The sequence below is a fragment of the Cygnus olor genome, chromosome 2 (assembly GCF_009769625.2).
Source record: "Cygnus olor isolate bCygOlo1 chromosome 2, bCygOlo1.pri.v2, whole genome shotgun sequence".
Taxonomy (NCBI): domain Eukaryota; kingdom Metazoa; phylum Chordata; class Aves; order Anseriformes; family Anatidae; genus Cygnus; species Cygnus olor.
The window spans coordinates 17,856,970-17,883,678 of NC_049170.1; the positions used below are offsets into that span (position 1 = coordinate 17,856,970).

Sequence of the window (26,709 nt, forward strand, 5' to 3'; positions counted from 1 at the left end):
CTGCATATCTTCTTCCCTGCTAGATGTCAAGAACTTAACCTCCAAAGCCAACAATCTCTCCAAAGACCTTTCCCTGGAGATGGAGACCAGGTCCCTGGTAGAAGGCTTGGTCCCAGGTACACGACTGCAGCAGGGACAAGGTGAGAAAGGAAACTTCTGTTTTTTTCTGTTCATGGCAAGAACATGTTTCATGTTCTTGGCAATGCTGCCAAGACTTGCCCAGCCCTGCTGCTTTGTGCACACACTGACTCAGGGGCCCCGTAAGGCTGACCCACCCTGAAATCATGGCAATCTACACATTCACTGAACCACCTCTCCTAAGGCCTGCGCACAGACACGTAGAAAGACCTGGAGGTGGAGAAGAGTGCCCTCAGCGTGCTCCTCACCCCTCCGTGTCTCCTCTTACACAGCTTGAACTCTCTCTGCTGTGTGCAGGGAGAGAAACAAGAGTACCACACACACCCCAGGGCACCCTTCTAGCCTCCCTGTGTATAGGACAAAAAAAGCCAGGCAAGTAGAGCAGAAAGGAAGGAAGCTGACGAGGAGGGAAGGAAGGAGCCCTAACTTATCAAGGACTTGCAATTCACTGGTGTCTGACTCCTGTGTCCCAAGAGAGAAGCGTGTCAAGTCCCACGGCTGAGACCTCTGCAAGTCTGCTCTCCCACACCTCCCGTTTTCTGTCAAAAATCAGCCAAGCTCTTCACACTCTTCCTTTTTGGAGGTCACAGCCGGACTCTGCCCGTTACCACACTGCCTAAGGCTGCAAGGGCCTGGCCAGCCATGAGGTTGGGCGCAACGCAGCCGGAAGGCTCAGAAGGGGAGCGTGGCCTTGGGGTAAGGCACTGAAGGAGCCAGCCCCGACCACAACCCACACCGCTAATTACACCCCCTATCAACATGAATCGCCTTCTGGGCTCCCACCTAGAGAACAACCCGAGATGTACCTCGCCACAGCAGCACCCCCGGCTACAATAACCCTAAAGCCCTCACTTAACCTTGCACCCGCAACCCCCCATCCCCACGGGACCCCCCCGGGGACCGCTCCGAGCCTCCCCCCATCCTCCTGCCGCCCAGCCCCACCTCAGCCCTCCCGCCCTGCTCGTCCCCGTACCCTCCGCTGCCCTCCGCCCCATTCATTGCCGGTGACCTCCAGGCGCCCCCCCCGGCACTCACCGCCCCACCGAGGGCCGGCGGCGGCGGCCGGGAGCCGGGTCCCGGCACGGAGCCGAGCGGCGGCGGCGGCGGCGCCCGGCGGGCGGAGGCTCCGCACCTCCACCGCCACCACCACCACCCCCAGCGCAAGGCCATGGCGTCCCCCAGCCCCGCCGCACCGGCGCCGCCTTCCCAGTCCCGCCGCGACCCGGAGGCGGAAGCCCCGCTCCGCCGCCACCCTCCGGCAGGGCGGCTCGGAGGACGGACGAACAGACAGACAAGCAGACAAACGGACGGACGGGCAGCCCCCGGCCCCTCGTCTCGCCCCTACGCGGGGCGGGGGCGCGGCGCCATCTTAGGTGGCTGCGACCCTCATGTCCCCTTCCCCCCTGTCGAAGGGAGCTTTTTGGGGGACATGCTGCGGCTCCGTGTCCCGTGGGCTGTCGCCTACTTCGTCTGGGCTTGTGGGGTCGGCTGTGTGGACCTGAACCCGCTCCGTCCCTCCTGGGGGCTCTGCCGGGCTCCCCTCGGCCTGAACGCATCGCCCTTGGGGCAGGGCTGCGGGGAGACGTGGTGGGGAGACGCCGGCCTCGACGCCTGGGGGCTCTCCTCAGCCAGCCTCGTAGGTACGCTGCCTCTTGCCCTGTCATTAAGTCATTAGCAGTCATTAAGGCCTCGTTTCGAAAGAGCTGGAGGGATTTGTGGTGATGACAAAGATGATCAAGTACTACCTTCAATATTAAAAGTAGATTGGTCATACGGAGGTTGGTTGATTCCCCCCCCCCCCCCAATTGATATTTTATCATCATGCAATCAGTCCCAGTATCATCATGCATCAGTCCCAATTATGTGTTAATGCAAAATTGATAAACTGACACCTGATTTGAAGTGCCCAAGGCTGTGTAGTGCTCAGGCATACAGAATTGCCTGTAATAGCAAAGATAATTTCCCTATTGCTATCAGATAAATGGTTTCTTCAGGTGGTAGAATTGCTTGCAAGCGTAAGAACAAGAATCAGGGATAAACTTTGTGGCAGCTGTCTAAAACAGGATTTGTCATTGGAGGTATTGAGGAATATAGCCAACAGCAAGTGTCCAGGGATAATAACTTAGTGTTTTTACAAATTGGTGTCTGCAAGGCATAGGAATTTTATAGTTAACATGGAACTGTGTGACTATTGCAAGCAAAAATCCAGAAGGATGGTAAAACCCCCAGCATCAGTCCAGGGGCATAAAGCAACGTTTGTCCTCCCTTATCATCGCTCAGACTACCTCTGACAGAAGGATGAAGTACATTATTACAGCAAGAAATGCGTCTTCTGCCCGTTTCATTTGCTGTTTATGTTACTCAGAGAAGACTTCAAGCTGTTTACTCGGTGTTCATCACTGCCAGTGGGCTGTACACCGCAGTTACAGGTGCACAGTGGCTTCCTCTGTTACAGTGCATCGTTCAGCTGTGCAAGTAGCTAAGCTGGAGTTTACTGTCTGAAAATACCTTTTAGAGTTGAAAATAATTGCAATATAAAACTGCCCCGAGACTACTCCAATCACTATTCATTGAAACTACTCCAAAATAAGTTTTAGAGCTTAAAACTGGCATGCTCTGCCTGTTTCTTAACTGCAGGACTCAGTCCTTCTTTTCAAAAATCCCAGACAAAGTAAGACCCTAAATTTATTTGGGCTTGATTTTCATGCAGGTTTAATACATATTCAGGCAAAGGGTGATTTTTTAAAATTGTTTCTGAAGCATTTTGATTGGATTTAAGAGGAAAGTTATCAAGAATAATATGGTTAATTCCTATTTTTTAAACATTTCTCATGTGTTTTTTGTTTACAGATTCTTTTCCAATTGATCCAATCCAGGAAAATTATATCCGTACCGTGAGAAACTGCATTTTTTCAGTTGTCTATCCTACACCTTTTAAATCCAAAGTTCTTCTTGTAGCTGTTTCAAAGGTTGGCTATTATTTTTTTCTTTGTTCCTCTCCAATTAATAGTGATTGTTAACACATGTACTAAAATATATTTTAATATTCATAAGCTGTTTATCGTTAAAGTCAATAAACAATATACACTTCATATACACTTAACAGTATTGACTTTAAAGCAATAGAGCATTTAAAACATACCATCAGATGTCTTTTAATAACAAAACCTGTACAGAAAACACATTCTTTGCCACTGAAAATTTGATTATACTCGAGTACTATATATATGTATTACCTTTTTCTCTCCAGGATGTTATTGAAAATATTTTGGATCTTCATATATCTGTCCAAGGAACATGGGATTTTCTGCAGTTTGTCAGTGGTGGGAAAGTGATACTTGGGTCTGTTCCATTGGCCCACAGATACGGAGGACATCAGGTAACCATAACGCTTGTTCTTCCAGATGGAATTATGTACTTCTTTTCATGTGAATTATACCTTGAATTATATTATATACTTAATTATATACTTGAATTATATATATATATGTATCTATACCTGTAAGTATATGAACGTGTGCCTAAAGGACATGAATGCTTATGGATGCTTAGGTTGTGGATTTGGTCTTCATAGGGACTACAGGTGGAAGAGAACTACAATGCTCTTTCATGGTACCATGTCTGCTTTCTCTGCTTTTTTTTATCTCAGAAGCAAATTATCCTTTTAACTTTCGTTAGCTGCAGAGTCTGCTTCGCACCCCTGCAGCCTGACAAGCTCTGATTTGTGATAGGTATTGCCAGCTCACAGGAGTGAAGAAGGTCAGAGCCTCACTGAATTCAGCAATAGCATGATTAATAAGTGTTAAATTTCATTGAAATAGATAAAACTGTTCATGGAAAACAGTGGCAGAATTTGATGTATAATTTCCACTAAAAAAAAAAGTATATATATTTTATATATATTACAAGCCACGTCAGTTAAAAACCTTCTTATATAAAAGAGACTGGAAGCTGAAAGTTAGAGGGGGAAAATTGGAATTACTCATATTACTATTTTTCCATGGTTTTCTGATTTGTTGTTGATGTGAGTGTGGAAATACAGCCTTAGGGATCAATATCTAAGTTACTACCTGAGCAAACGTGTTGCACTGTACAGATCACAGTGAACCTGCATGTGATTTGTACTGTTTAAGTATAACTGCTATGACCGATAGAAGAGAATGACTTGGTTTTCATTTTTGTCAGTTTGGTAGCTGGGCAGGTCAGCTGGGTGATGGAAGAGCTCACTTGATCGGAGTATATACAAACAGGTGCGGTATTTTTGAAAAGACTGATTCACTTCTGTATTCTGTGTAACTGATTCATGCAAACCTCAAGAAGTATTGTCAGAAACTCTAAAGGTATTTTTGCAGGCATGGTGAAAGGTGGGAACTCCAGTTGAAGGGCTCAGGAAAGACCCCATACTCCAGGTGAGTTGCAGTTAATTCATAAATACCAAAACTGGATGTTTTCTTTTTTAGATTTGCATAGATCGTATGACTGATTGGTTATTTCTTTGTTCTCCCTAGGAATGGTGATGGAAGAGCTGTGCTTCGCTCTTCCGTGCGAGAATTTTTGTGTAGTGAGGCTATGCACTATCTTGGAATTCCAACAAACAGAGCTGCCAGGTATTTTTCTTTTCTTTTTCACAATATCCTTATTTAAAGGCAATTTTGTCTCTCAGTTTCACTGAGCATCCATAAAACAGGACAGCTGTTTTCCAGGACACATCTTTCTTTTTGCCTGTATGCAATCAGAATAGTTTCTTAGATTTGTGGATAAAACTTTCTAGTAATAACGAGCTCTGGCCATTTATCCATTCACTTTTATCTTTGGTATGCTTTAAAATATTACTTCGTTTAAATACTATATTATGTACTGTCTTTGCATTGTGGTGAGCAGCTGTTGTGCGCATGTAACACTGTCATAACTAAATTACCTTAATTTGAAATCTAGTTCATTTGTGAAGAAAATAAGAAGTGAAAATTAGTTTGAGTGATTGTATCTGACACTAACTCCCCTTTCCAGTTTTTATGGTACTGCAATCCGAGTTTATTCTCTTAAAAAAATAAGAGAAGTTCTTTCTTTTCTTCTTGTTCACCAGAAAGGCTTGCAAAACCAGCAGGACTAGCTCTGTAAATGATACTAATACCTTTAGTGAATGAGGATAATCAATGAGTCCAGTAATATATTTTACATGGTTAATAAATGAGTCTGTTATTACACTAAAGTTAAGTATTTGGCCAAGTAGGAAAATGTTGAAAGTAACTATGTATTGTCATAGGCATGCAGTTGCAATTTTTAAGATTGGTAGGAAAAATTGCCTGGTAAATAGATACTAATATTGGAGGTAGTATTGAGTGTAGGTAGTTGCTCCCAATTCCTTATTTATACAACACCCCTTGAGCAGAGAGGGAGATTGCATTAAAAATTCATTTAAACCTAATTCTGTCTGAACCAAAGAGGACTAATAAATTCACTCATTTGGATGACCTTCTCAGAATGAAGTGAACTAAATTTTTCAGATGATTGTGTTTAAAATGCCAAGTTTATTTTGTGTTCCAAGGGATCTCATGTCTGTACTCCGGAATTTCAAGCTTTAAAGAAGTAAATGTTCTTCAGAAAAGGCCAGTACTCAGCTGCCTCATGGCTAGGTTTCTATATTTGCAAAGTGCCTGCAAATCTCTCTAGCATTAATTCTAACACATTTGCTCTGTTGAAGTGCTGTGTTTGTAAATGACATTTTTGATGGTTTATTCACTGACTTCACCTTGAGACCTTTTGCTGTTAGCTATTGATGCAAAATGTTAAATCTGCCCGAGTATCAGCAGGAAAGCATCTGGCAAGGTTACGTCCTTTCTTTGGTGTCGTCTCAACAATTTGCTCAGTGCAAAACAATATGAAATTACTCCTTAACAGTGCACAAATTCTATTGAGTACACAGTGTGCTTTAGTTCTCTGCCGGCAAATTGGTTAAATGCTTGGCTCTCTTAACTGCTGTACAGGCTCTCCAAACTGCTTGCAAGACTTCATTTGGAAAAACCCCAGCTGATATCCATATTCTTCCCAACGGGGAGCTGTAGTACTGAGGCGGGTGAGATTCACTTAGACTTCCTGTCAAGTCTTGGCAGAAGTGTGGGGACAAGCCTTACGGCTTATCCCAGAACACCCAGCAGGTTGGTTTGCTCTATTAATTTCAAGTACTGTGTTCCCAACGGGGTGCTAGAGTTTACGACTGTACTGCCAGATATAGAACGCTTCCTCGTATGGTACCATTTTAGTCACATACTGGGACTACTAGTTAGCAGTCTTGTGGGCTAGGTCAAAAAAGTAAGCCAATGCGTATAGTTTTCAGAGTGAAATGGCCCTTACTTGCGTGACACTTGGTGGTCAGGCAAAACAGCATGCAGGGAGTGTAAAGTCTAGCCCTTAAGGCAGTAGTAGGGGTGGGGTGGGGTGCAGTCCCTCCATTCTTCTGTGAATGCTCTTCCAGCTTCTCTGATGTAACAGCAATTTCAGTGCTCTGTTTCCTATGGCTGAATGTACATCTGGTGTGCTGCTGAACGAGTAATGGTACTTATGAACGTCAGGGGCCATTTGAAAACTATTTTGTAGTGGTAATGTAAGTATCTTTACGTGGCTGCTCAGTTATCTATCCAGCTCTTAAGTGTTGCTCGTCCATTAACTTATATTAGTAACTAACAAAATGTTGCTGTCCCGTTGTATTTTATTTTTTATTTTTTGTCAGCAATAAGAAAAGTGCTGGTGTTCCGTAAGAATTTGGCAGAAAGTGTGCTAAGAGTTACACAGTCAAAATGAAACAACCCTTTTGGCAGAGGTCTGTTCAGAACAGTAGAACTGAGTAACATTATTGTTCTGACTGCTCTCTCCTAGTGCTTTGAAATTTTTTGATTTTCTCGATTGATTAAGATCAATCTTCAGTTAAGATCAATTCTTCCATCTCACTTACGTCAGCACTTCTTATACTTACTCTTACAGACATACCAATCATTAGATGATTGTTTCCAAAACAATCTTATCTGGAAAAAATTTCCTAATGTTGCTTCAGTATTAGCAGCAGCACCGAGAGTGAAAGTGTAGGCAAACCGCCCTACAGCCTCTGATATTTTTCTCTGATACATTTTTAATTGTTTGCGAAGCAATACTTTTGATATTTTAATTTCTGTATATTTTCTTCCCTCCTGCCTTTGGAACAATACACAGCCTTTTCTTTGCAGTTAATAGAGAGCATTCATTTTGGATAGCTACTAGATGCCTTCAGAAATACAGAAAAGAATTATAATATAGTTTCAAAGCCACAGTTATTGTTGATTTTTACTGTTGTAAGAATTCAGACAAATTATTCTTTCTAATGATTTTTTCATACATATTTATGTGTATATGCACACCCCACATTTTTGGTCCAACTAAATTTTTTCCAAACTCTTGATGCTAAAGTATGTAAAAACTCTATGGTAACCTCTTAAAATTTAACACTTGGGAGTTGTTTCAACTCTTGACTGTCTTCAGTCATATTTATGAATGGAATATTAGATTTGCCTGTTGTTGTTTTCTGTGTTCCTCCAAGGAAGGTTTGGTTCTGTTTTCTGTGCGGTCTTCAGCTACCTAAAAGGTACCTTTACTTAGTTGCATTAAATTTCCAGTACTGTGCCATCCAGCTATTCTGAATAGAAAGACCTTTTTCAATTTTCAGCAAGCAAAAAAGAATTATATAAAATAAGGTAATTTTTTCCTGCTGCTAGGCTCTTAAACAAGAAGTATTCTGCCCCTATTGAAAAGAGAACATTTCCTTCAAAAGACCGCACCAAGCATTCCTTCTGCTGAATGGTTCATGTAATCTCAGTTGCTTTGGAGAGAAACTTCCTACACATTAACTTTAGGAGAAAATAGTTCCTTTGCATGGTTTGTGATGATTGATGCAATTTTCTTTTTCTGATAATAAAAGAAAATAGAGTGAAATTACATATTTTATTTTGTAAGATGAGTGCAAATTGTGATGTGTTTTAGAGCAAGCACAATCGGTCGTTTTCCAAGCACTTGTAAATCTCAATATTTAGATAAATGTGAAAATGCATAGGATGTGCAGAATTTTAAGGCAATTGAAAGGGGGATATTGTTTTTAAAAAATCAAGTACAAGTAGCAGTGAAGAAGAAAGGAATAATTATAATGCTTCATCAAAATTATGCCTTTTTTGTGCATTGATACTATTTGCAGAGCTCCTGATTGCTGAGGATCCCAGATCTGTGCCCAAGGTTACTGAGACAACAGTATTGGCTCATATAAAGGGCAGCCTCCATCTGATGCAACAATTTGGCTTCTAATTTCTCTGTCTTTCTAATTTTGCTGTTGTCCTCGGGAGACTTGTGACTTCTTTATGTTATCATCACATCAATCAGTCACTGAAGTTTCAAATGAATGCAGTACTTTTTCTGAACGCAACCCCCTTCCAAAGAACAATGTAGGTAATGGAAGGTGGGCAACTTAAGTAAAAAAAGAAATACATCTTGCTAACAAAGCTTGGTGAGCCTCAGCTTTACTGTTTGCTGTGTGTTATTTGTGAAAACAAAGCTTTTTTTTTTTCCTGAAGAAAAAGTATATAAAATATTACTTGATCTCCAATGCAAATTATTTTTCCTAAGGTAACCTTTTAATTTTCATTTCTTGTTTCTTACAGCATAGTTGTAAGTGACGATGAAGTGTGGAGAGACCAGTTTTACAATGGAAATATTAAGAAAGAGAGAGGTAATGAACGCATTTCAGAATAATATGATACAATACTGTAACTTAATTCCCCATTGCAAAGATCAACTTTAATGCCATATATGTGTAATAAAGGCGTGTAATAGGCTTCATTTCATTTATTGAGGTAGAAAACCTTTCCCAAGGAAGTTGGTCCCAAACATAACTTAGATAAAGAAATGAAGCCCTATGAACAGACTTGCTGTGATTGTGGCATATGTGTTGCAGGGGGTTCATTTTTTTTCACATGCTGTTACAAAAATGATATTGAAATCTAGGGGAAATTCCCATCGTTCTTTTAGCAATACTATATGGGAACGCTGCCATGGCTGTGCCATTGCTCCATCCTCTAAACCAGTTCTGAAACGGAGCCGGATGGCACAGCATGGGGAAAAATCAGAAATGATTTATGTTGGTTCTTTCTTTGTTGCTAGCATCTCTGGGGGAATTCTAAAGTTAATACCAGAGTTTTGCTTGTGTTCGCTGGTATAGCGTATCCTACTGAACAAATGAAGATGTGGAGGAGTGAAAAATACCAATTGCTTTCCAGCAAATTAAGCTTTATCATTAGCATACAGTAAAGTAGTAGTATATGTATTCATCTGTTATGCATTGAGCATACTTATAGAAATACTTGTTTAACTATGCATGTAGAAATTACTTGTCTATAGAAACAACATACAATGGCTTTTACTATGGGATTAATTTGTTTTGCTGATACTCTGTTTACATTTAAACGTGTCTATATTTAAGGTGCTATAGTGCTACGTCTTGCCAAATCGTGGTTTCGTATAGGATCCTTAGAAATCTTAGCTCATTCTGGGGAACTGGACTTACAAAGGTTTGATTTTAATCTTCATAGTAACCATTCTCTTAGTTTTCTTAACAATTAAATATATATTGGACTGCATATGTACAGTTGAAATTTAGGCATAAGTTATTTAGAAAGGAAGACTGCGTAATTCAGAAAGATAACAATTTTTTTTTTTTTTTTTTTTTACAAACATACAAAATGTATCAACTCACAGAGATAAAATCCCTTACGTATTTTTTAACGCCAGGATCTTATAGAATGAGAGGTACTATAGCTAAAATAGTTCTGGTAATTAAGCATTGGGAGGAGGGGGAAGTTAGTTGTTTTGGTAAGATTTGTAAACTTAGTGAATAAGATCCTAGATTTTTCAGTTGTCTGTGAAGTTAAATTAGCAGAAATGTGAAATAAGTCACTAGCATGAGTTTGTTGTATAAGCTGTGCTTTTGAGGAACACACATAACCAGAGAATTATATTAGGTAAGAATTTATTGTACAGCTTTAAGCTTTTTAGCTATATTAATTTATGTTATTCCATCTCAAGCAATTAGCATGGCAAATTTTTAGTTCTATTTTAAATACTTGAATGTTGGTCATTCCCCCGTAGCAGTAATGTGCTGGTAGATAATCACTTGCAACAGAAATTGTTTTGGGGTGATTAAAATCAAGAAAGAGAAGTAGCAGCTGTTGTATGTTGTATTAACTGGTAATTCAAGATAAATTCCTGAATGACTCTACAGTGTCTTTCTTTCTCTTTTTTGAAACCTCACAGCAGCGTTTTGTTGTAAAGTGAAAGACTGAATTAAGGAACTGCATTTAAGATGACACAACGCTGCATTTTTCTTTTTTCTTTAATTAAAGTATTTGTGTCCCATTGGATTTAATGAACATGTTAATGGCCAGTTAATGTGGCGAGTAACCTTACTTCCTAAGAATTCAGACATAAAATTTTTCTTTGTGTGGTATTCTGATCTGCAATTATTCCTTGTAGTGATACATTTTTTTTTTTCTTCTCCACAAATTATTTTTTTCCTAAAAGATTGATATTACAGTATGCTAAACCAGATCCTAACGTGCTCTGGAAATGTAAGACATGGGGTTTTAACTCTATGTGGCAGTCTCCAGTCATGTTTATAACTGGAACATTAGCTTTTATCTTCAACTTTTTGGAAGGGCTTAATCCAAAACTCATAGGAATAAATAGATTAAGTTTTCTAATACCTGTTTGCAGCAGGCTGTACATCAGCATTTTCTATTCAAAACTAAGAATTTTGAATGATCAGTTCTAAAAGTACCTGTTTTATTTAATGAATTCTGCATCTCATATTACAGGAGATTGCTTGACTTTATCATCCAGGAACATTTTCCATTAATAGTTGTGAATGATTCAGATCGATATCTGGTAAGTCTTTTTTTATTAGCTATATAAAGCTATTTTTATTTTCCACAATCACATGAACAAAAATTATACAAAGCTATTTAATTTTTCAGTTTATAGGGTTTTAAAATTTGAGATAAGTTTCCTGGTTTTATTAGCAAAAGCAATTTTTACTCTTCTAAAAAAACCACAGACCAAACCAACCAAACAAAAAAAACTAACAACGAAAACCTGCTTCTTGTAGTTTTTCTCAAAATCAAATGTGAATGTTCTTTTTTCACCACTTTCGATTATGGAAATGTTTATTGGGAAGCTTCCATTTTCCATTACTTTTTGTTCTCTTACTGCCCAGACTTAAAGTGTAAGAGCTGTGGTCGTGATGGGATCAGTTATGTTCCTCCTAATATAAAAATAGTATATATTGTGTCTTTATTTCTTTTTAGGACTTTTACATTTCTTTTAGTATATTTGAACATATCTATTTAACTATAGTGTTTGCTGGATAAGGTTGTTTTGCAGTCACATCATTTAGAATGTGAATTATCAGTCCTAACTGACAGAGATCAAAGATACATGTTTAAAACCAGAATGTATTAAGTACTTCTAAAGTGAATCAAATGTTTACATTATTCATTGTATTCCATAGTTTTATTTGAAGTAAAATGTGTATTTCATTTTAGGAATTTTTCTCTACAGTCGTATCAGAGACTGCAAATTTGATTGCATTGTGGATGTCTGTGGGTTTTGCACATGGTAAGCTGCAGTAGATATTGTCACTGTATTGGCTTTACAGGAGTGACTCTTTATAGCTGTATACTTAAAGATGGCTTTCGTTTGTCACTTTGTTCTTAGTCCTTCTGATGTCTATGCCTACAGCAATATCTGTTGTGCATTAATACTGAACAGTTCTTTTCATAACAGAGGGAACTTTCTGATTTTTCAAAGCATGACTGTATCTGACAGAAGCCAGGAACAGAACAAGCATATGGGCTTCTCAGAATTGTTGTGGATGTCTGATGTACAAAGACCATGTATTGATGTCATGTGTTGCTGGGAATTTGATTCACCTACATAAAAAGCTGTTCTTTTATAGTGTATAGAATAGAGTGCTGTCCACCTTTGTTTCAGATTTACATTATGAAAAATAAAAGAGCATTGTGTTGCTAATACAGCACATGGTCAACTTGGAAAGAAAAAACTAATTGACAAGTTGTGCAAGATGCTGTTTCAAAACAGTGTTGTGCTGAATGGAGAAGGAAACAGTGCCACCTAGGTATAAAAACCAGATGCAAGATATTGTAGCAAAAATTCCTAGTTTTTATACTTTAAATGCTTGCTAGGTCAAGAATAGACACAAGTTTATTTTCCTGAATCTGTTTTCTTAAGGGTAACTGCTCCAATGTTATGTAGATTTGGTGGATTGATTTCACAGGAAATCTTCTAGAAACTACAGAGTTCAGGTAGAACTTTAACTTTTATTTCTCCTTGTTGTTTAATTGTAGGTGTATGCAATACAGATAACTTCAGTTTATTATCCATAACAATAGATTATGGTCCGTTTGGATTTATGGACTCCTATGATCCAAGTGAGTGTAGCACCCATTTTTAAATATTATTTTTGACTTAAAATAAATGTCTTATATTAGTTTATGTAATTTTGGTGTGCATGAAAACATACATTGTTATTAGCAGAAAAATCCCAAGTATGTGTATTGTTTGAAGAATTTTAGGGGAAAATATATCAAAGACCAGTTTTATAATACACTATGCAGGTTGTGTTTCAAGTGCTAGAAGTCTAAAAATGAAATGTCACTATTAAACCCGTTTTCATGAAGAATGTTTCCTAATGGATTTCTTCATTTGAATAGATGCCATAATAGAACCCCCTCCCCCCCCCAAAAAAAAAATTAAAATTGCATATCTCTATAAGCAGCCTATGCCAAAAATTGTATACAACTTTGTATGCATTATGCTCTGGCTTTGTAGTCACAGCAGCTAATTATATATTGGAGGAAAAGAAACGAAATCTACCCTTTTCTCTGAAAGTATGAACTCAGTCAGTCTGAGATTAATAAATGTAGGTCTAGTACGTACATAAATGTATTACATTTGATTATTGCTTGGAACTTTCATCTGAGTAAGCTTCAGAACCACTAGTGGTTATCGTATAATCTGTTTTCATGAGATTACAGCCTCAAATTAAGGAAGTCTCATGAGAGTAGATTTTATATGACTTCTACTGTATTGAGAAAACAGGTCTTTTCTGGCTTCAGATCTTGTCTTTTATGGTGAGTTGACCCCAGCCAGTAATTAAGCCCCCACCAGCCACTCATTCATTTCCCACTGCTACAGGGCGAGAGAGAGAATTAGAAGAGAAAAAACTTGTGGTCAACTTAAAGACAGTTTAATAAATGAAGAGAAAAAAAAGGAGAGGAGAACACAACAAGTGATACAAGGCAGTCACTTGCACCAGCAGACTGATGCCCAACTGTCCCCACGCAGTACCTTGGAAAGAGCACTCCCCAGTTTTTTTTTGCTGAATATGACATTATAGAATGAATCATAGAATGGCATGGGTTGGAAAGGACCTTAAAGATTATTTTAACTCCAACCCCCCTGCCATAGGCAGGGATGAATAATGTGGCATGGAATATCCTTTTGATCAGTTGGTGTCATCCAGCCTGACCGTGTCAGCTCCCATCCTCTTGCTTACCCCTAGCCTAACTTGCTGGGAGAGCAGAGTGAGAATGCAGAAGGCCTTGATGCTGTGCACTGCTCAGCTAAAGCCTTTGTGTGATATCAGTACGGTCTTAGTCACAAACCTAAAGCACAGCAACATACAGGCTGCCGTGAAGAAAATTAGCTCCATCCTAGCCAGACCCACTGCACCCTAGAATTGGATGAAATGCTTTAGAGCTAAAGATTCAGATCTGAACTGATCTCCAGACCTGACAGATGTGTCACAGGTCTCCTCCTTAATGCTGGTTGGTATTGATGTCCTCTGAGGTTTCAGGCAATGCAGTATGCATTGATCAGCTTGTCTGCTTTTGATCTGGGCAGGCGGTTCATACTGCATCCGTTCTGAGACCAGTGCTGTAGATATGTGTACATTTAACTTCTTGATACCCTGTGGCTTACCTATCACACATTTATCTCCCAAATATGGATTTCTTTACTTGCACATGTAATTTTTCAGAAATGAATACATAAAACTTCCTTATTCAACTAAAGTCCTGTTCAGGTGGCCTATTTTTTTTTTTTTTAAATGCATGTTTGTATGTGTTACTTTTCCAAAACTATTAGTAAATCCAGAACTTAGTTGTACAATTATTTGCTTAGTCTTTGTACTTAATAGTAGCACTATATGTAGTGAAAACATTGCATACGTTTTTACACATTTTTAGTGTTAAAAATGTTTAAACATCTGAATTTACTTTGTATCTTCAAGTTGGAAAATGCCGCCAATGACATACGGAAATGCGTCTGTGAAGTATGTACTTCCTAGATTTGCAAATATTAGATCTTGAGTTAATCCACTGTAAATAAGTAACCTTGTGATCTAAGTTTAAATATTTTAATATCTTCGGCACTTTTATTAGTTTACTGTGTAAGTATAAGATTGAATGTACTTCAATATTTTAACATTGATTGTTTTTGTAATTACTCCGTTGGGGAAAAGTAATGTTTTGTTTGAAACAGATTTTGTTCCAAATACATCTGATGATGAAGGGAGGTATAAAATAGGAAACCAGGCAAATGTTGGGCTGTTTAATCTGAACAAGCTGTTACAAGCTCTAAAACCTTTATTGGATCCCAGGCAAAAGCAGCTGTAAGTAATCGTTAAAATATCTAAACGCTTAAAAGAACTAGTGAGATGGGAGACCCCTGATCACCATATGCATAGGAAAGAAAGGGATTAGCTTTTAAAATCATTTTTTTTTCTAAGTGAAAATTGATTCTGAATTAATTATCTGGCAGAATAAGGTGGAGGGAGGGGAGAAAGTTTTTCAGCAATCATAAATAATAGCAAAACATAGCTAGAATGCCATACTAGATATTGTGGGGGCTATTCTTCTTACCCTAAGGTAGGATCTTTGCCTGTAGTTTTCTATTATAGGTTCTTCTAACTTATTCTTTAAGGTGCTTACATATGAAGACCGTACAGCCTCCTGAAATTATGGAGTAGTATTTTGATATCCTTCTGTAAAGATTCCTGATATGAATCTTCTTTTGTGCAGTTTAAACTCATGATTTCTTACTCAGTATGAAAGGCAGATTGCATTTTTCTTCCTTGCAACAGCTGTTGATATATTCGATGTCTGTGAAATTGTTTCCCCTCAGTCTTTTTCCCACTACAGATCCCAGTTGATTCAGATTCAGCATATTGATGTTTGTGAGATACCAGACAGAAGTTTTTATTGCTTAGTGTACAGTAGGGTTGCACCCACAGTAGTACTGTAGTTCCGTAGAATTTGACATTTCATTCGTTTTTGCAGAGCTTCCCAGATTCTGGAGGGATATGGTCAACGCTATTATACACGGTACGCAGTTCTAGAACTCACCCCCTGTAGTCACAATACTATAAATCATCTTATGTGACAATTTCCTTACTATGTTGCTATTTTCAGTTTTACAGAATTGTTCAGAGCAAAATTGGGTCTTCTTGGGGACGATGAGGATGACAACTATTTGATTGCTTTCCTCCTAAAAGTGAGTTTGGTTTGCTAATCCTGTTGGCAAACATCTGAACTTATACCCCATGCTTTAAAAAAACACTGATAGAAATATCTTTATTTCACTAGCTCATGGAAGATAGGAGGGCTGATTTTACAATGACGTTTCGAGAGCTGAGTGAAATTACTGAAGACCAGTTAAAGGAGCTCCACATCCCTGAGGTATTAATTAATACAGGCACCCCATTTTAGGAACGCTCAATATCAAGTGAGTAAATCAGGTTGGACAGAGCCCTGATATAATGTGGGGAATGTTTACTTTTCCTGGGAAGCTCCACTGCCTTTCCCTAACTTCTAATGTACAAAGCACAGAAGAGAGTGATACCTATAGTTAAATGGCAAGGAAAATAAAATAAGTCAGCATATAAACTAAAGAAAAATAGGGGTTAAGAGCTGGAGGTATTAAGGTAGAATTTGCTGTAGCAGAGGTGGAATAATAGATATATAATGCTGGCAAAACAAAGTAATCTAAATAGAAAATAAAGATGCTAGTAGAATTTTGGGCAAAGAAATCCTTGAGGATTCATTACATGTTTCTCCTTTATATCCTCTTAAAATTTGCTCACTTTGGTTTTTGCTTAACAGTAACAAAATTCTGTTATCTACCATTAACTCTTTCTTTCTCTTTAGGAGTTCTGGGCTCTCCAGGATCTGGGTAAACACAAGTTATTTTCGGAATGGGTCGCTATGTACCTCTTGCGATTAGAACAGTAAGTCTGATGGAGTTTCAAGTTTAAAAATATCACCAACTGTGTATTTGACCAGAATGCCAGAATCTACAGTGTTTTCTGTAATCTTTATTGGGACTGGTAAGCTAGACTAGACATGATTTGTAATGCCTTTTTTTTGTCTTTAAGGTTCTACATGGTGCTAACTTCTTTAATTACCATTATAGTTCTGATTTGACACACAGGTACATAAAAATGATATGGGAGGAGTGGTCTGGTTTTGGTGTCATTTGGTGAACATCCGAACAGATTTCTTCAAGTTAATAGTTGAACCTGAAACTCAGGCTGTGCAAATAAATAGGAATGGATAGTGTTTCATTACTGGCAATACGTATATTTTTTACTGTATACTAGTATTGCCTTGGGATGACTGGGGGTGGAAGTTGCACAGCTGTGAATATGCAGACTGTGTTTGGACACCACTGTAGTTGTGTGGATAGGGACATTCATGTTAGAACTTTCTACCAGTTCTTTTATCTTAAATCAATAAAGACTGCATGTATTTTTCTTAGTCATATATGCTGTGCGTGGCTGACTAGTGGAAAGAAGTGCATATTGGGTACTTAGAAATTTTAGTCAGTAAATACAATTCTTAAGAAAAACATTAATACGAGATACAAAACCTACAAGAAAGTGCATTTTTTCCAAGTCTAATGTGTTAGTCATGTTCTGTGTTATCAAAGCTGTAGTTACTGATTTGGTACTTAAAAAATCCACTGGAAGCATGTGTATCAGTTATGTTTAACAAATAACTCCATAATATTTGCCATTACAACTTAAAGAGTATGAGGTAAATATATATATATATATCTACAGTAGGATACAAAAGCTATTTGGAATATATTCATTATGGGAATTGCAATCAGCTATTGCACAGTGGATGCAGAACTTCCTTGAGGAAACACAGAGGAGGTATGTGTACCCAAGTTCTGAAAAGGAAATTGAATACTTCATGGCTGATACCTTGAAAAAGGGTAAGGAGAAACACAAGAGAAAAATAAATATACCAGTTAGTGTTTGTTCAGTTCTTGTGGTTGAAATAGTGGAATTATTGGCTTACTGTCTGTGAATAGTAGATGGCTATTGTAGTAAAAAGGTGAGAAGAGACGTGAATGAGAAAAATGTAAATGAGCAACATTCACAATTACCTTTTTGTTTGTTCGTTTTTATATTTAGTAACAAGGGTGATACAGACATCAAGAGAAGAAAAAGAATGACAGGTAAGTAAAACAAAGGAAGTCACATGCTTGGAGGTGGCAACTAAATTCTTAATTACGTTGCTTTACTGTTAATAATTTTTCCTCTTGAGGAGAACTAAAATGTAACCTGATTGTCAGTGTTTTGTGATGTCTCAAGTTTGGCTTCACCTTAGTGTCCTGAAACGGTGGATGTATTCTGGCTTCTATCCAAATTTAACGTTTCATTACAAAGTAGGGTGCTCTGTTAAAAGGCCCCTAGGATTTGATTTCCTTGTGAGAGATGCCCTTCCACTTCAGCTAGATCTCCTTTCTTGAGTCCATTCTCTTTTCCTTGAATCTTTACTTCCTTCCTTTAGCAGTCTGTGATCGTAACAGTTTGCATTGCTGAGAAGAACATTGTTCTTCTCCAGTAATGAAACTTTGATAACATCAAGAAATAGTTAATAGCCATCCTGTATTGGCTCGATGGGCTAGGATTTATCCGAGTGTTCAAATATGTCCAAATCCTCTCTACGTATTATAAAGAATTCATGTTTCTGATAGGCAACCACTTTTTTTTTGTGCACCTGGAGGAAAAAGCTTCATACTTGTGAAAGTACAATCAAGAAAAGAAGGTGTGGTTTTGAGTGATTAGATATCCCATTTACTTTAATTCACCAAGTTACTCTAAATGCAAAATGGTAAAGATATATAGCTATCACAGCAGAAACAGTGGATGTGAAATTCTAGAAGTTATCCAGAGAGAGTTTTTTTTTTTTCTTCTTTTTTTTTTCTTCCTTTTTTATGGATTTGGAATAAGCAGTGGGAAACTTGTGAAATGTGCCTACAAAAGGCAATGACAACTGAAAATTTCTGGGCAAAGGGGAGTGAAGTGAATGCAGGATCTGTCAAATTCTGCACAAGAGGTAGTATAAGCTTCATTGTTATTCTGCTTTGCAGGTGCTTTATTCACATCTCTAATGGAAATGGCTGCACTCTTTCCTTAGATATTGATTGGCTGCTTTGTTCAAAAGCTTTAATTGATTTTGTAGGAAATGGCAGGAGATAGCACTGAGTTTCAGTAATAAGATAGTAACAAGCTGTTTTCATCCACATTTTCTAACTAATGCTCCATACATTTTTAAGAATGCTTCTTACAGTTTCACATGCATTTTTACAAAGTTGATATGAGAACAGTTACCAAGAATAAAGACTTGTTTTATTATTTGTATTTTTGTATGGTTGGGAAGTTTTAGCTGTGGTACTCAAGGCTTTTAGCTCTACTACTCTTTTGAAGTTCCCAGCTTCCCTGCTTTCCTTAGCTCAAATTTAATGCTGAAAGCCATCTAATAACACTTTTCATTTTTGTTATTTTTCTTTTTCTATGTTTTTGTGAATCTGCTTTTAGAGAAGTTAGGATATTCTGAGTTTTCATTCCAAATCAGAAAGGCTCCCAGTTTGGGAAGATTTTCTGTAAACCGGCATCACGTTTATCCACACACATCTGAGAGGATTTTATGGTATAGGAGACAGACAAAACAAGGAGAAGGCTTTCCCCCAGGATCATACTTCTGCTACTGTTCTCAGCTTTGGTAGCAGACTGAAGCTTGATATGCAAACATCCATGGTTAAATTAGATAAGTTCCATATAATCTGTCATCACTCCATGTTTCTGCAACAGAGCAAGCAGAAATTCCTGACAGACTACTGAGGTCAATTTATTTTTGTTTTCTTTAAAATTGTGTTTTTTGTTTTAAAAGATCAACAGACTGTTACATTTTTTGCCAGCTTCTCCATTTTACAGTGTGACTGAAGTTTCTTAAAAAGTTATTTTCTGTGGCATCCATACATTTATGTTGATCTCTTAGACACCTGTTGTGGTCTCTTGAAAATATAATTTTTAAAACTATTTCCTTTACCAGCTGCCCCTTGTCAATACAACATGCATCGCAAGTCTGGCTCCAGGCCACATCCACCTTAGCAGAGGGGCTGCAGGGGTGGCCTCTGTGAGCAGAGCCCAGTCTGAAAAAAAAATATTTTTTTCTCTCTTCACTGAGTTTTTAGTTCTTAGTAGCACTTTATCATGTACTACATACACCTAGTTCCTTAGGAGTTAATCAAAAAGTTTTGACAATCCAAGTCCCAATACAAGTCTATCATTGTATTTAATGGAATACAAAAGAAATATGTTAAAAAGAGAAAAATAAAAAAATTGTAGGCCAGATCCTAAAAAACTTCTAAGGGCACCAAATTTCTTATGCTTTGTCCTTTTCTTATCTGACTTATCTTATTCTTTCATAATTATCTTGTCAGTTGTGTCAATTACAGGTATTTTTAACTCCACTGTGAAACTTGTCAATTTGCAATTTTTAAGAATGTATTTCTGGGACAAATATTCTCTTACTAATATAAGTTATGGTTTTAATGTGAGTTACCATTTTTGTATGAGTCATATGTTCACTTCTCCACCTTTTAGTATTCTTTTTACATTGTTATCCCACTTAACTATTGAAAATCCATTTACAGGATTGAATCAAATGCTCAGCCAGAGCGAATTATTTTGCCAAGGCTTTTTTTAGTGGCAGGGCAGGGTGTTGTTATGGCTATGTGAGGGGTGATCAGGGTTCCCCATGGCCAATCTATTTGTCAGCTTTTGTTTAATTTATGTAAGTACATACAGTGCAATGTGTAAAACAATAATTCCTATATCTGGATGCACTGCATTTCAGTCTTAACTCTCAAGAAAGTTAAGACCTGGACACAGTGCCTGAGTGTCATTATAAAAGCCTGGACAGCTTTTATAATGGAGGAACATTATAAAGAAGCATTTGGACAATGCTCTCAGAAATATGGTCTGATTTTTTGGGTGGTCCTTTGGGGACCCAGGAGTTGGACTCAATGATGCTTGTGGGTCCCTTCTAACTCAGGATACTCTATGGTTCTATGAACGTTCCCTTTGTCTTGCTTTGTGCTTGTTTAGTAAGTGACAGTGTCATCTGAGATGAAGTGCTTCTGGTTTCAACCCACATTCTCATCTTGTCAAAGAGCTTCACATTCCCTCTTCTGGCAGGAATGTGAGTGGTTAGGGTACAGGACTTACAGCAGAGAGTGATTTCTGCCCTTTACTTTTCTAATTAACATGAAGACCCATTGTGAAATGCTGCTTTATGTCAAATCCTGTGGCTTAAAATGGCTATCATTCAGTTCCAAACATAAAGAATTTAGTTGTATTGTGAGACATAAAATAATCATGCAAGTGTTGTTTCGCTGATTACGTAGCTTCAGTAAATTCTAGTTTGTCAGCTGGTAAAATGGTCCTTTTTAAGGAGCAATGCATATTACAGAGAAGTCTGTTCACTGAGCTAGGCACCAATTCTCTGCAGGGAGCTCTCAATCATGAATTGTCCTGTGATTGTCTGACCACAAAACCTTAGGAGGAGGTTTGTCATAGCTTTCCTCAAAGCTGTCAATTGCCTCGGTAGCCAACTAGGATAAACAAGTTATGTCTGCAAGCTGAAGAAGCAGTATAAGGAGATGCAAGAATAGAGTGAATTGAGAAACAGAAATAAATTAAGTTTAATCTTGTTATCTAAAATATTGTTTCTGATCCTCCCCCTCATAATATGCTATTATTTGTAAATAAAATAAGATGATAACAAATTGACTACAGGAATGAATAGAGGGAAATACGGGGTGGAGATTTTCATGAATGCTTTGCTTTCTCTAATTTCTCTTTCAAATAAGCTGTAAGAAAATTTGTAAGGGTTGAGGTTTAACCCCAGTAAGCAGCTGAGCCCCACACAGCCACTTGCCCATTCCCAGCCAAAACCAGGACAAGAGGAATATACAGCTGCATTGATTTTTTGAAAGAAACATTTCATATTATATAAAATATGAGGCTTGAGCTAATATCTATTTATACAAAACCTTACTGGGACGTCAGTGAAAAGGGAAGGAACAGATGAAGTTTTTTTTATGTCCATAAATCACAGGCCATAGGTGCTAATGTCTCTAACATTACTAATTAATCTCTTTGTGGGATAAATCAGCTACTGAATTTGGGAAAATATGCAGACCAGTGTCAAAATAAGATGTATGATGCAAGCTGGAAATACTTGTTACAATTAATCTGTAACATTGTTTTGATCATTAATTAAAGGGAAAACTGTTTCTGAAGCAGAATCCGTTGCTTTAATTGCAGAGGAAAAATAAAAGTTTCGTTGACGTTCTATCTGCTAACAAATTGATAATAAAAAACATGTAGGCTATGAGCATTTTCCTTGGCATACAGTTTGGTAGAGCTCCTTTTTATAAGCTGTTATTTACCATCCACGAAGATGTAGCCTGGGTTATTAATTCAGCAGTCTCATTTTCAGGGTCCTTATGATCTCCCTACCTTTAATTAGACACAATCAGCCTGGAACGTGTCAGAGAAGCGAGGCAGTAGTCACGGGTGTTTCAAAAAAGATACAGCAGACAGTTGTGGAAAAAAATGTGGATTAAAAATAAAAAGGAACAACAAAGTTGAAAAAATGGTTCCTTAAAAAAAACACAGCTGAAATGCAACATTAAAGGCTTTTATGGCTAACCTTTTGATACATTCTATAGAAGAAGAAAAATCTAAGTACGTATGGTTTTATGAATATCTTACTAGTTCCTTTTTACCTTAAATAATATTATTCGTTATTTTGGTCTCAGGAATATATTGACATTGAAATATACTTTCCAACAGTGTACCAGGAACCTAGGCTGTAGTCAACTAAACTAAAAGTCTGCTGGAAACAGGAAGTTCTTTTTCTATCAACCTGATGCTCTACACTGTTCTAATTTTTGTTTTAAATGTGGGTGATGGGACTTTGGTGTTACACATTGCAGATTAAAGAATTGTTTTAGCAGCTCATAAATAAAGGCATTCATTCTATTTTCTTCTTATATGTGTTTTTTTGATCTGCAAATTAAAAATTCCTGAAGACTTCAGTGAATTTTCTTCTATGACTGTGTTCTGTTTTTGTTGAACACGTCTAACTGAATTGATCATGATTTACTTTTGGTTTCAGCTGTTAATCCCAGATACGTGCTTAGAAATTGGATGGCAGAATCAGCAGTGCAAAAAGCCAATTTGAATGATTTTTCAGAGGTAAAGCTAGTTAATCCTTTCCTGATATATTTGTTAGTAATTGTTCTGAATGTTAATGAAACAATTGTTGCATTTGCACTTTGAACCCATATTACACTTTGACCAACATTGTTCCGTCATACCAATCACTACTAATAACAGCAATAATGCTATCAATAATATTAGCAATGTTAACAGTATTAATTATAAAAAGTGTTCATTATTATAATAGTAATTCTAATAATAGTAAGTAACTCATGGAACAATTTCTGGAGTCAGGACGGTGCCCAATATAAAGTGGCAGAGACTTTTCTTAATTTCAGGAAAACATATTGTATAAAAACTTACTCATTTTAATTGCTTCTAGGTTCACCTCCTACAACAGATTTTACAACATCCCTTTCGGAGACAGAAGGCTGCAGAGAAAGCAGGCTATTCCCTACACCCACCAGCTTGGGCCAAGGATCTTAAAGTAAGCTGTTCATCCTGAGAGGAAGTTAAACAAGCAAGAAAAATGGTAAAGGTCTTGGCCATTGGAAAAATGGCTCAGGCCTTCAAACAGGAATCAAGCCAGAGGAAGTTGTCCCTCTTATTCTATGTGGACTGGAATCTGCTATGCTGCTAGACAAGATCTTGACCAACTTTATAAAGATGAAAGAAATGGACCACTATGTATGGTTGCATCAACAAATCATATTGACATTTAATAACACTGCCCTGTGTATTCAGTTGTGCATTAATTTGAGTCCCAATATTTAAGTTCTGCCAAACTGTCATATTTAACATCGCAGAATTCACATCTGATCAGGTGTTAATGTCTAAAGGTCTGGTCAATTTAAAATACATCTTCTTTTAATCATAGAATGTTCTGATTAATGTTCTCATTGTTGTTGCACACTTACCAAATGTAGTTTTATCTGAAGATATAAAGGTGAAGTCTTGCAGAGCACCACCTTACACCTAGACCTTATTACCTTTTCTCTCCTTGACCTTGTTTTGTCCCATTAAGCTGCCAATGAAGATTTAGAGGAAATTGAATTAAATTGTAAGCAAATACACCTGTCTTGGGAGTGACTTGCCCCAGAATAGGTTTTGGTATCTTTGCCAGAGTCAGGTGCCTGTTAAGCCTGGCTTACTGTTCTTTGAAAGTTTATCTTCTGATAGTAGTAGAGAGATTGTTGGTGTGTGGATATAATGACTCAGGAAACATTCACTGGTTGGACATGGAAAAGGACTTTCTTGCATCCCATTAGGTACATTGTCAGGTCAACGTACCTTTTGCAGTCAGCTTCCTGATGCTGTTGGTCTGACAAAAATATTGCAGGGAAAATATTTAAAATTCAACTGAAGCTGTTACATAGCAGTGCCTTGGATTGTAACAGTGTGGGACTCGTCTTTGTTTTGAGTCCAGGGTCCTGGTATTTATCTTTGTTTAACGCTCCAATTCCACATCACAAAACTTTGTGTATAATTAAGCTAAAACTAATACGCAAGCTCTCAAGTGCAGCGTTCTGCTAGCAAAATTCACTTATCTGGGGTTTTGTTATTTCTTGATGTTACCTCCACCCTTCCCAAATCCAAAACGGATTGGTTTAGAATATCCAAATCTCTTCTGAAGAGATTTGGATCTCTTCACTTGCTTCTGAAATGGAATGCTTCTGAAGTGGTATTAAGTGCTATGATTAGCATTTCACAAATCTATTTCTAGAAATATAATTAGTGGGGGAAAAGAAATCTACGTTATTAGAAATCTTTCACTGACTACAAAAAATACACAAATGCCTTTGCTTCTTAAATACAATCAGTGCACTTATTCAGGATGGTTTCCCCTCAGATATACAGTTGCTCAGCCTGAGTTAACATTCCTTGTGCAAGCAGTAAGTGCTCTTCTGCAGCCACTGGGTTACTGTTTGTGCTGGCAACAGCTCCGGGTAAAAGGAGTGGGGTGGTGAGGGAGTTCTGTAAAAGCCCTGTAGCCGTGGGCTGTGTTTACAACCTGTGGGAACATTGCCAATGATACCTGTTCTCGCGTAATTGCAGAATAAGGTGTTGTGATGAAATGTCATCCTGACTACTCCGATTTCATAATAGTGCTGCTGACCGTTACAGGTAATCATGCTGCCTTCAGGTGTTCTGCAAGGCCAAGACGATTTGTAAGTCTTAGTTCTACTGAATCTCTTCTGTTCTGTTTGTTTCCCTCAAAGAGAATATGCACGTATCCCAGTTTGTAGGAGACTGTCAATAATCCCTGTGTAATAGTTGTCCTGTACTTTTGCCACAAGGTCCATTTAAATTTCTACTTTTTCTTGAAGTGCCTGAAATAGAGTACTTGAAAAATACATGGTTATCTCAACACTACCTTACGTTTTGTCAAAGTAGAGAAGTGAGACCACATGATGCTCAGAATTTTGTACCACCTCACTTCCTACTTCTAGATTTTAATTATGATGGTTTATGATTACACTGTAAACATTAGTACTGTGTTTCATGATGTAATTCCTAAAATTCTTACATGGGCTTTTCCTTCCTGCTCTGGAGCTGCCTCTTCCTTCATGTTACATAAACACAGCAGTGATGCAAAAGCAGATGGGAAATAGAAATACTGATTAAACAGTTACTTGTTTGTACCATCTTCTCTCTGTATTGGAGAACTGTTACGAGGGTCAGCAGTGGTGATCCCCCATGTGTGGACTTTTCCATGTGAAAAAAATGGTCTCTTGGAGTGGGTCCTTCTGTACCAGTGATGTAAAAGCCCGAAGAAAAAGACAGCTGCTGAGACTGCTTCCACTTGAGATATGAAGAAAGGTTAAGAATAACATGCTGCAACTTCAGTCTCTGCTAATGTACATAACTACAGGAGTAAGACAATTTCATATGGCAAAAGGTTAGATAGGGGAAGAAAGATTGATTTCTCTTTTCTTTTACAAATGCTTTGAAGATCTGTTTCTATTTTGTAGCATCTTTTTTTTGGTGCCAAATAAAGCCAGATAATTGTGTATCATTGAGCTAGTAGCTCTGTTATTTGAATGGAAAGTTTGAGTACTTACATTTCAGAAATTCAGTGCCACCATTACATACACAAAATAGGTGATAGAGGTCTAATCATCGCAGCATTTTAATCAATCTCTGGAGTTTTCTGTCAGGTTTGATTCTTATTGAAGAAAGCTCTTTTTTGTGTGTAAAATTAAGTACATGAGTTATGATTGACTGAGGCTGTAAAATGTATAAAATTGAGTTTATTGTGCTGTAACAAAGAAAAGGGAGGAAACAGGGCAGGAAGCTGGGCATTCATGTGGGAAGAGTGAACGCTAGGAAGGCTGTGTAAAAATCGTAGTGCTTTGTGAACTCAGAGAAAATAGCTCATTGTGCCGCAGTTGTCTAAGAACATATGCCACTTATTTTGATGCTGAGTACATAAATCAAACCGATTTTCTTTTATGAAATATAAGTAGTTGGGTAGCAGACAGCTGGTGTCACTTAAGTGATTCAAAGATGAGCACTCCTAATAATTCACAAAAAAACCACCCAGCTCTTTCGCATCTGATGGTTCTGCACATTGTTTAAATCAAGTAGATAGGAAAGCCAATTGAGAGAGAGAGAACCTTTTTCATTTATTAAGCTCTTAATTTTAACTTTCCTACTTTTAGCTAGTTAGTATTTTTTCTCCTGCACTTAAAACTAGTTCAATCTCCAACCTAGTTGGTTAAGCTTACGATCATTGCACTGGTTTCAAAAGAATGTCTCAGATTTGCTCTCTGGAGATGGTAAGGTACCTTTTGAATTGTTCTTGCATGTCAGTTCAGAACTTACAGGTTTCACTTGTTGTATTGGTGAACGCAGTTCTCCAGCTGCAAGTTTTTTGCTCAGTTTGGTGAAAGCAAGGGAAC

At 37.9% G+C, this 26,709-nt stretch overlaps 2 protein-coding genes across 3 annotated transcripts in view; one reads left to right on the forward strand and one right to left on the reverse strand.

Moving 5' to 3' along the window:
• Positions 1 to 1,308, reverse strand: part of PDSS1 (decaprenyl diphosphate synthase subunit 1) — a 23,070-nt gene extending 21,762 nt beyond the window's left edge. Inside the window, exon 1 of the mRNA XM_040548786.1 lies at positions 1,174 to 1,308. Coding sequence (XP_040404720.1) covers positions 1,174 to 1,308 — 135 coding nt within the window. The remainder of the gene's footprint in view (positions 1 to 1,173) is intronic.
• Positions 1,307 to 25,820, forward strand: LOC121065752 (protein adenylyltransferase SelO-like). 2 transcript variants are annotated; one of them, XR_005817294.1, is made up of 20 exons: positions 1,307 to 1,778; positions 2,989 to 3,107; positions 3,389 to 3,517; positions 4,324 to 4,388; positions 4,491 to 4,547; positions 4,647 to 4,745; positions 6,123 to 6,293; positions 8,814 to 8,881; positions 9,632 to 9,719; positions 11,022 to 11,091; positions 11,748 to 11,820; positions 12,570 to 12,653; positions 14,767 to 14,896; positions 15,564 to 15,608; positions 15,696 to 15,777; positions 15,870 to 15,962; positions 16,431 to 16,510; positions 17,705 to 17,748; positions 18,530 to 18,632; positions 22,764 to 22,843. XR_005817294.1 is itself a non-coding variant. In XM_040548762.1 (19 exons), exons 1-19 carry the CDS (start codon positions 1,307 to 1,309, stop codon positions 23,310 to 23,312), a joined length of 2,001 nt encoding a protein of 666 aa, XP_040404696.1. In that variant the 3' UTR covers positions 23,313 to 25,820. The 2 variants fall into 2 exon arrangements, 1 of the variants encoding a protein (XP_040404696.1); XM_040548762.1 differs by lacking the exons at positions 6,123 to 6,293; positions 18,530 to 18,632 and adding an exon at positions 23,190 to 25,820.
• Positions 25,821 to 26,709: the final 889 nt, after the last annotated feature.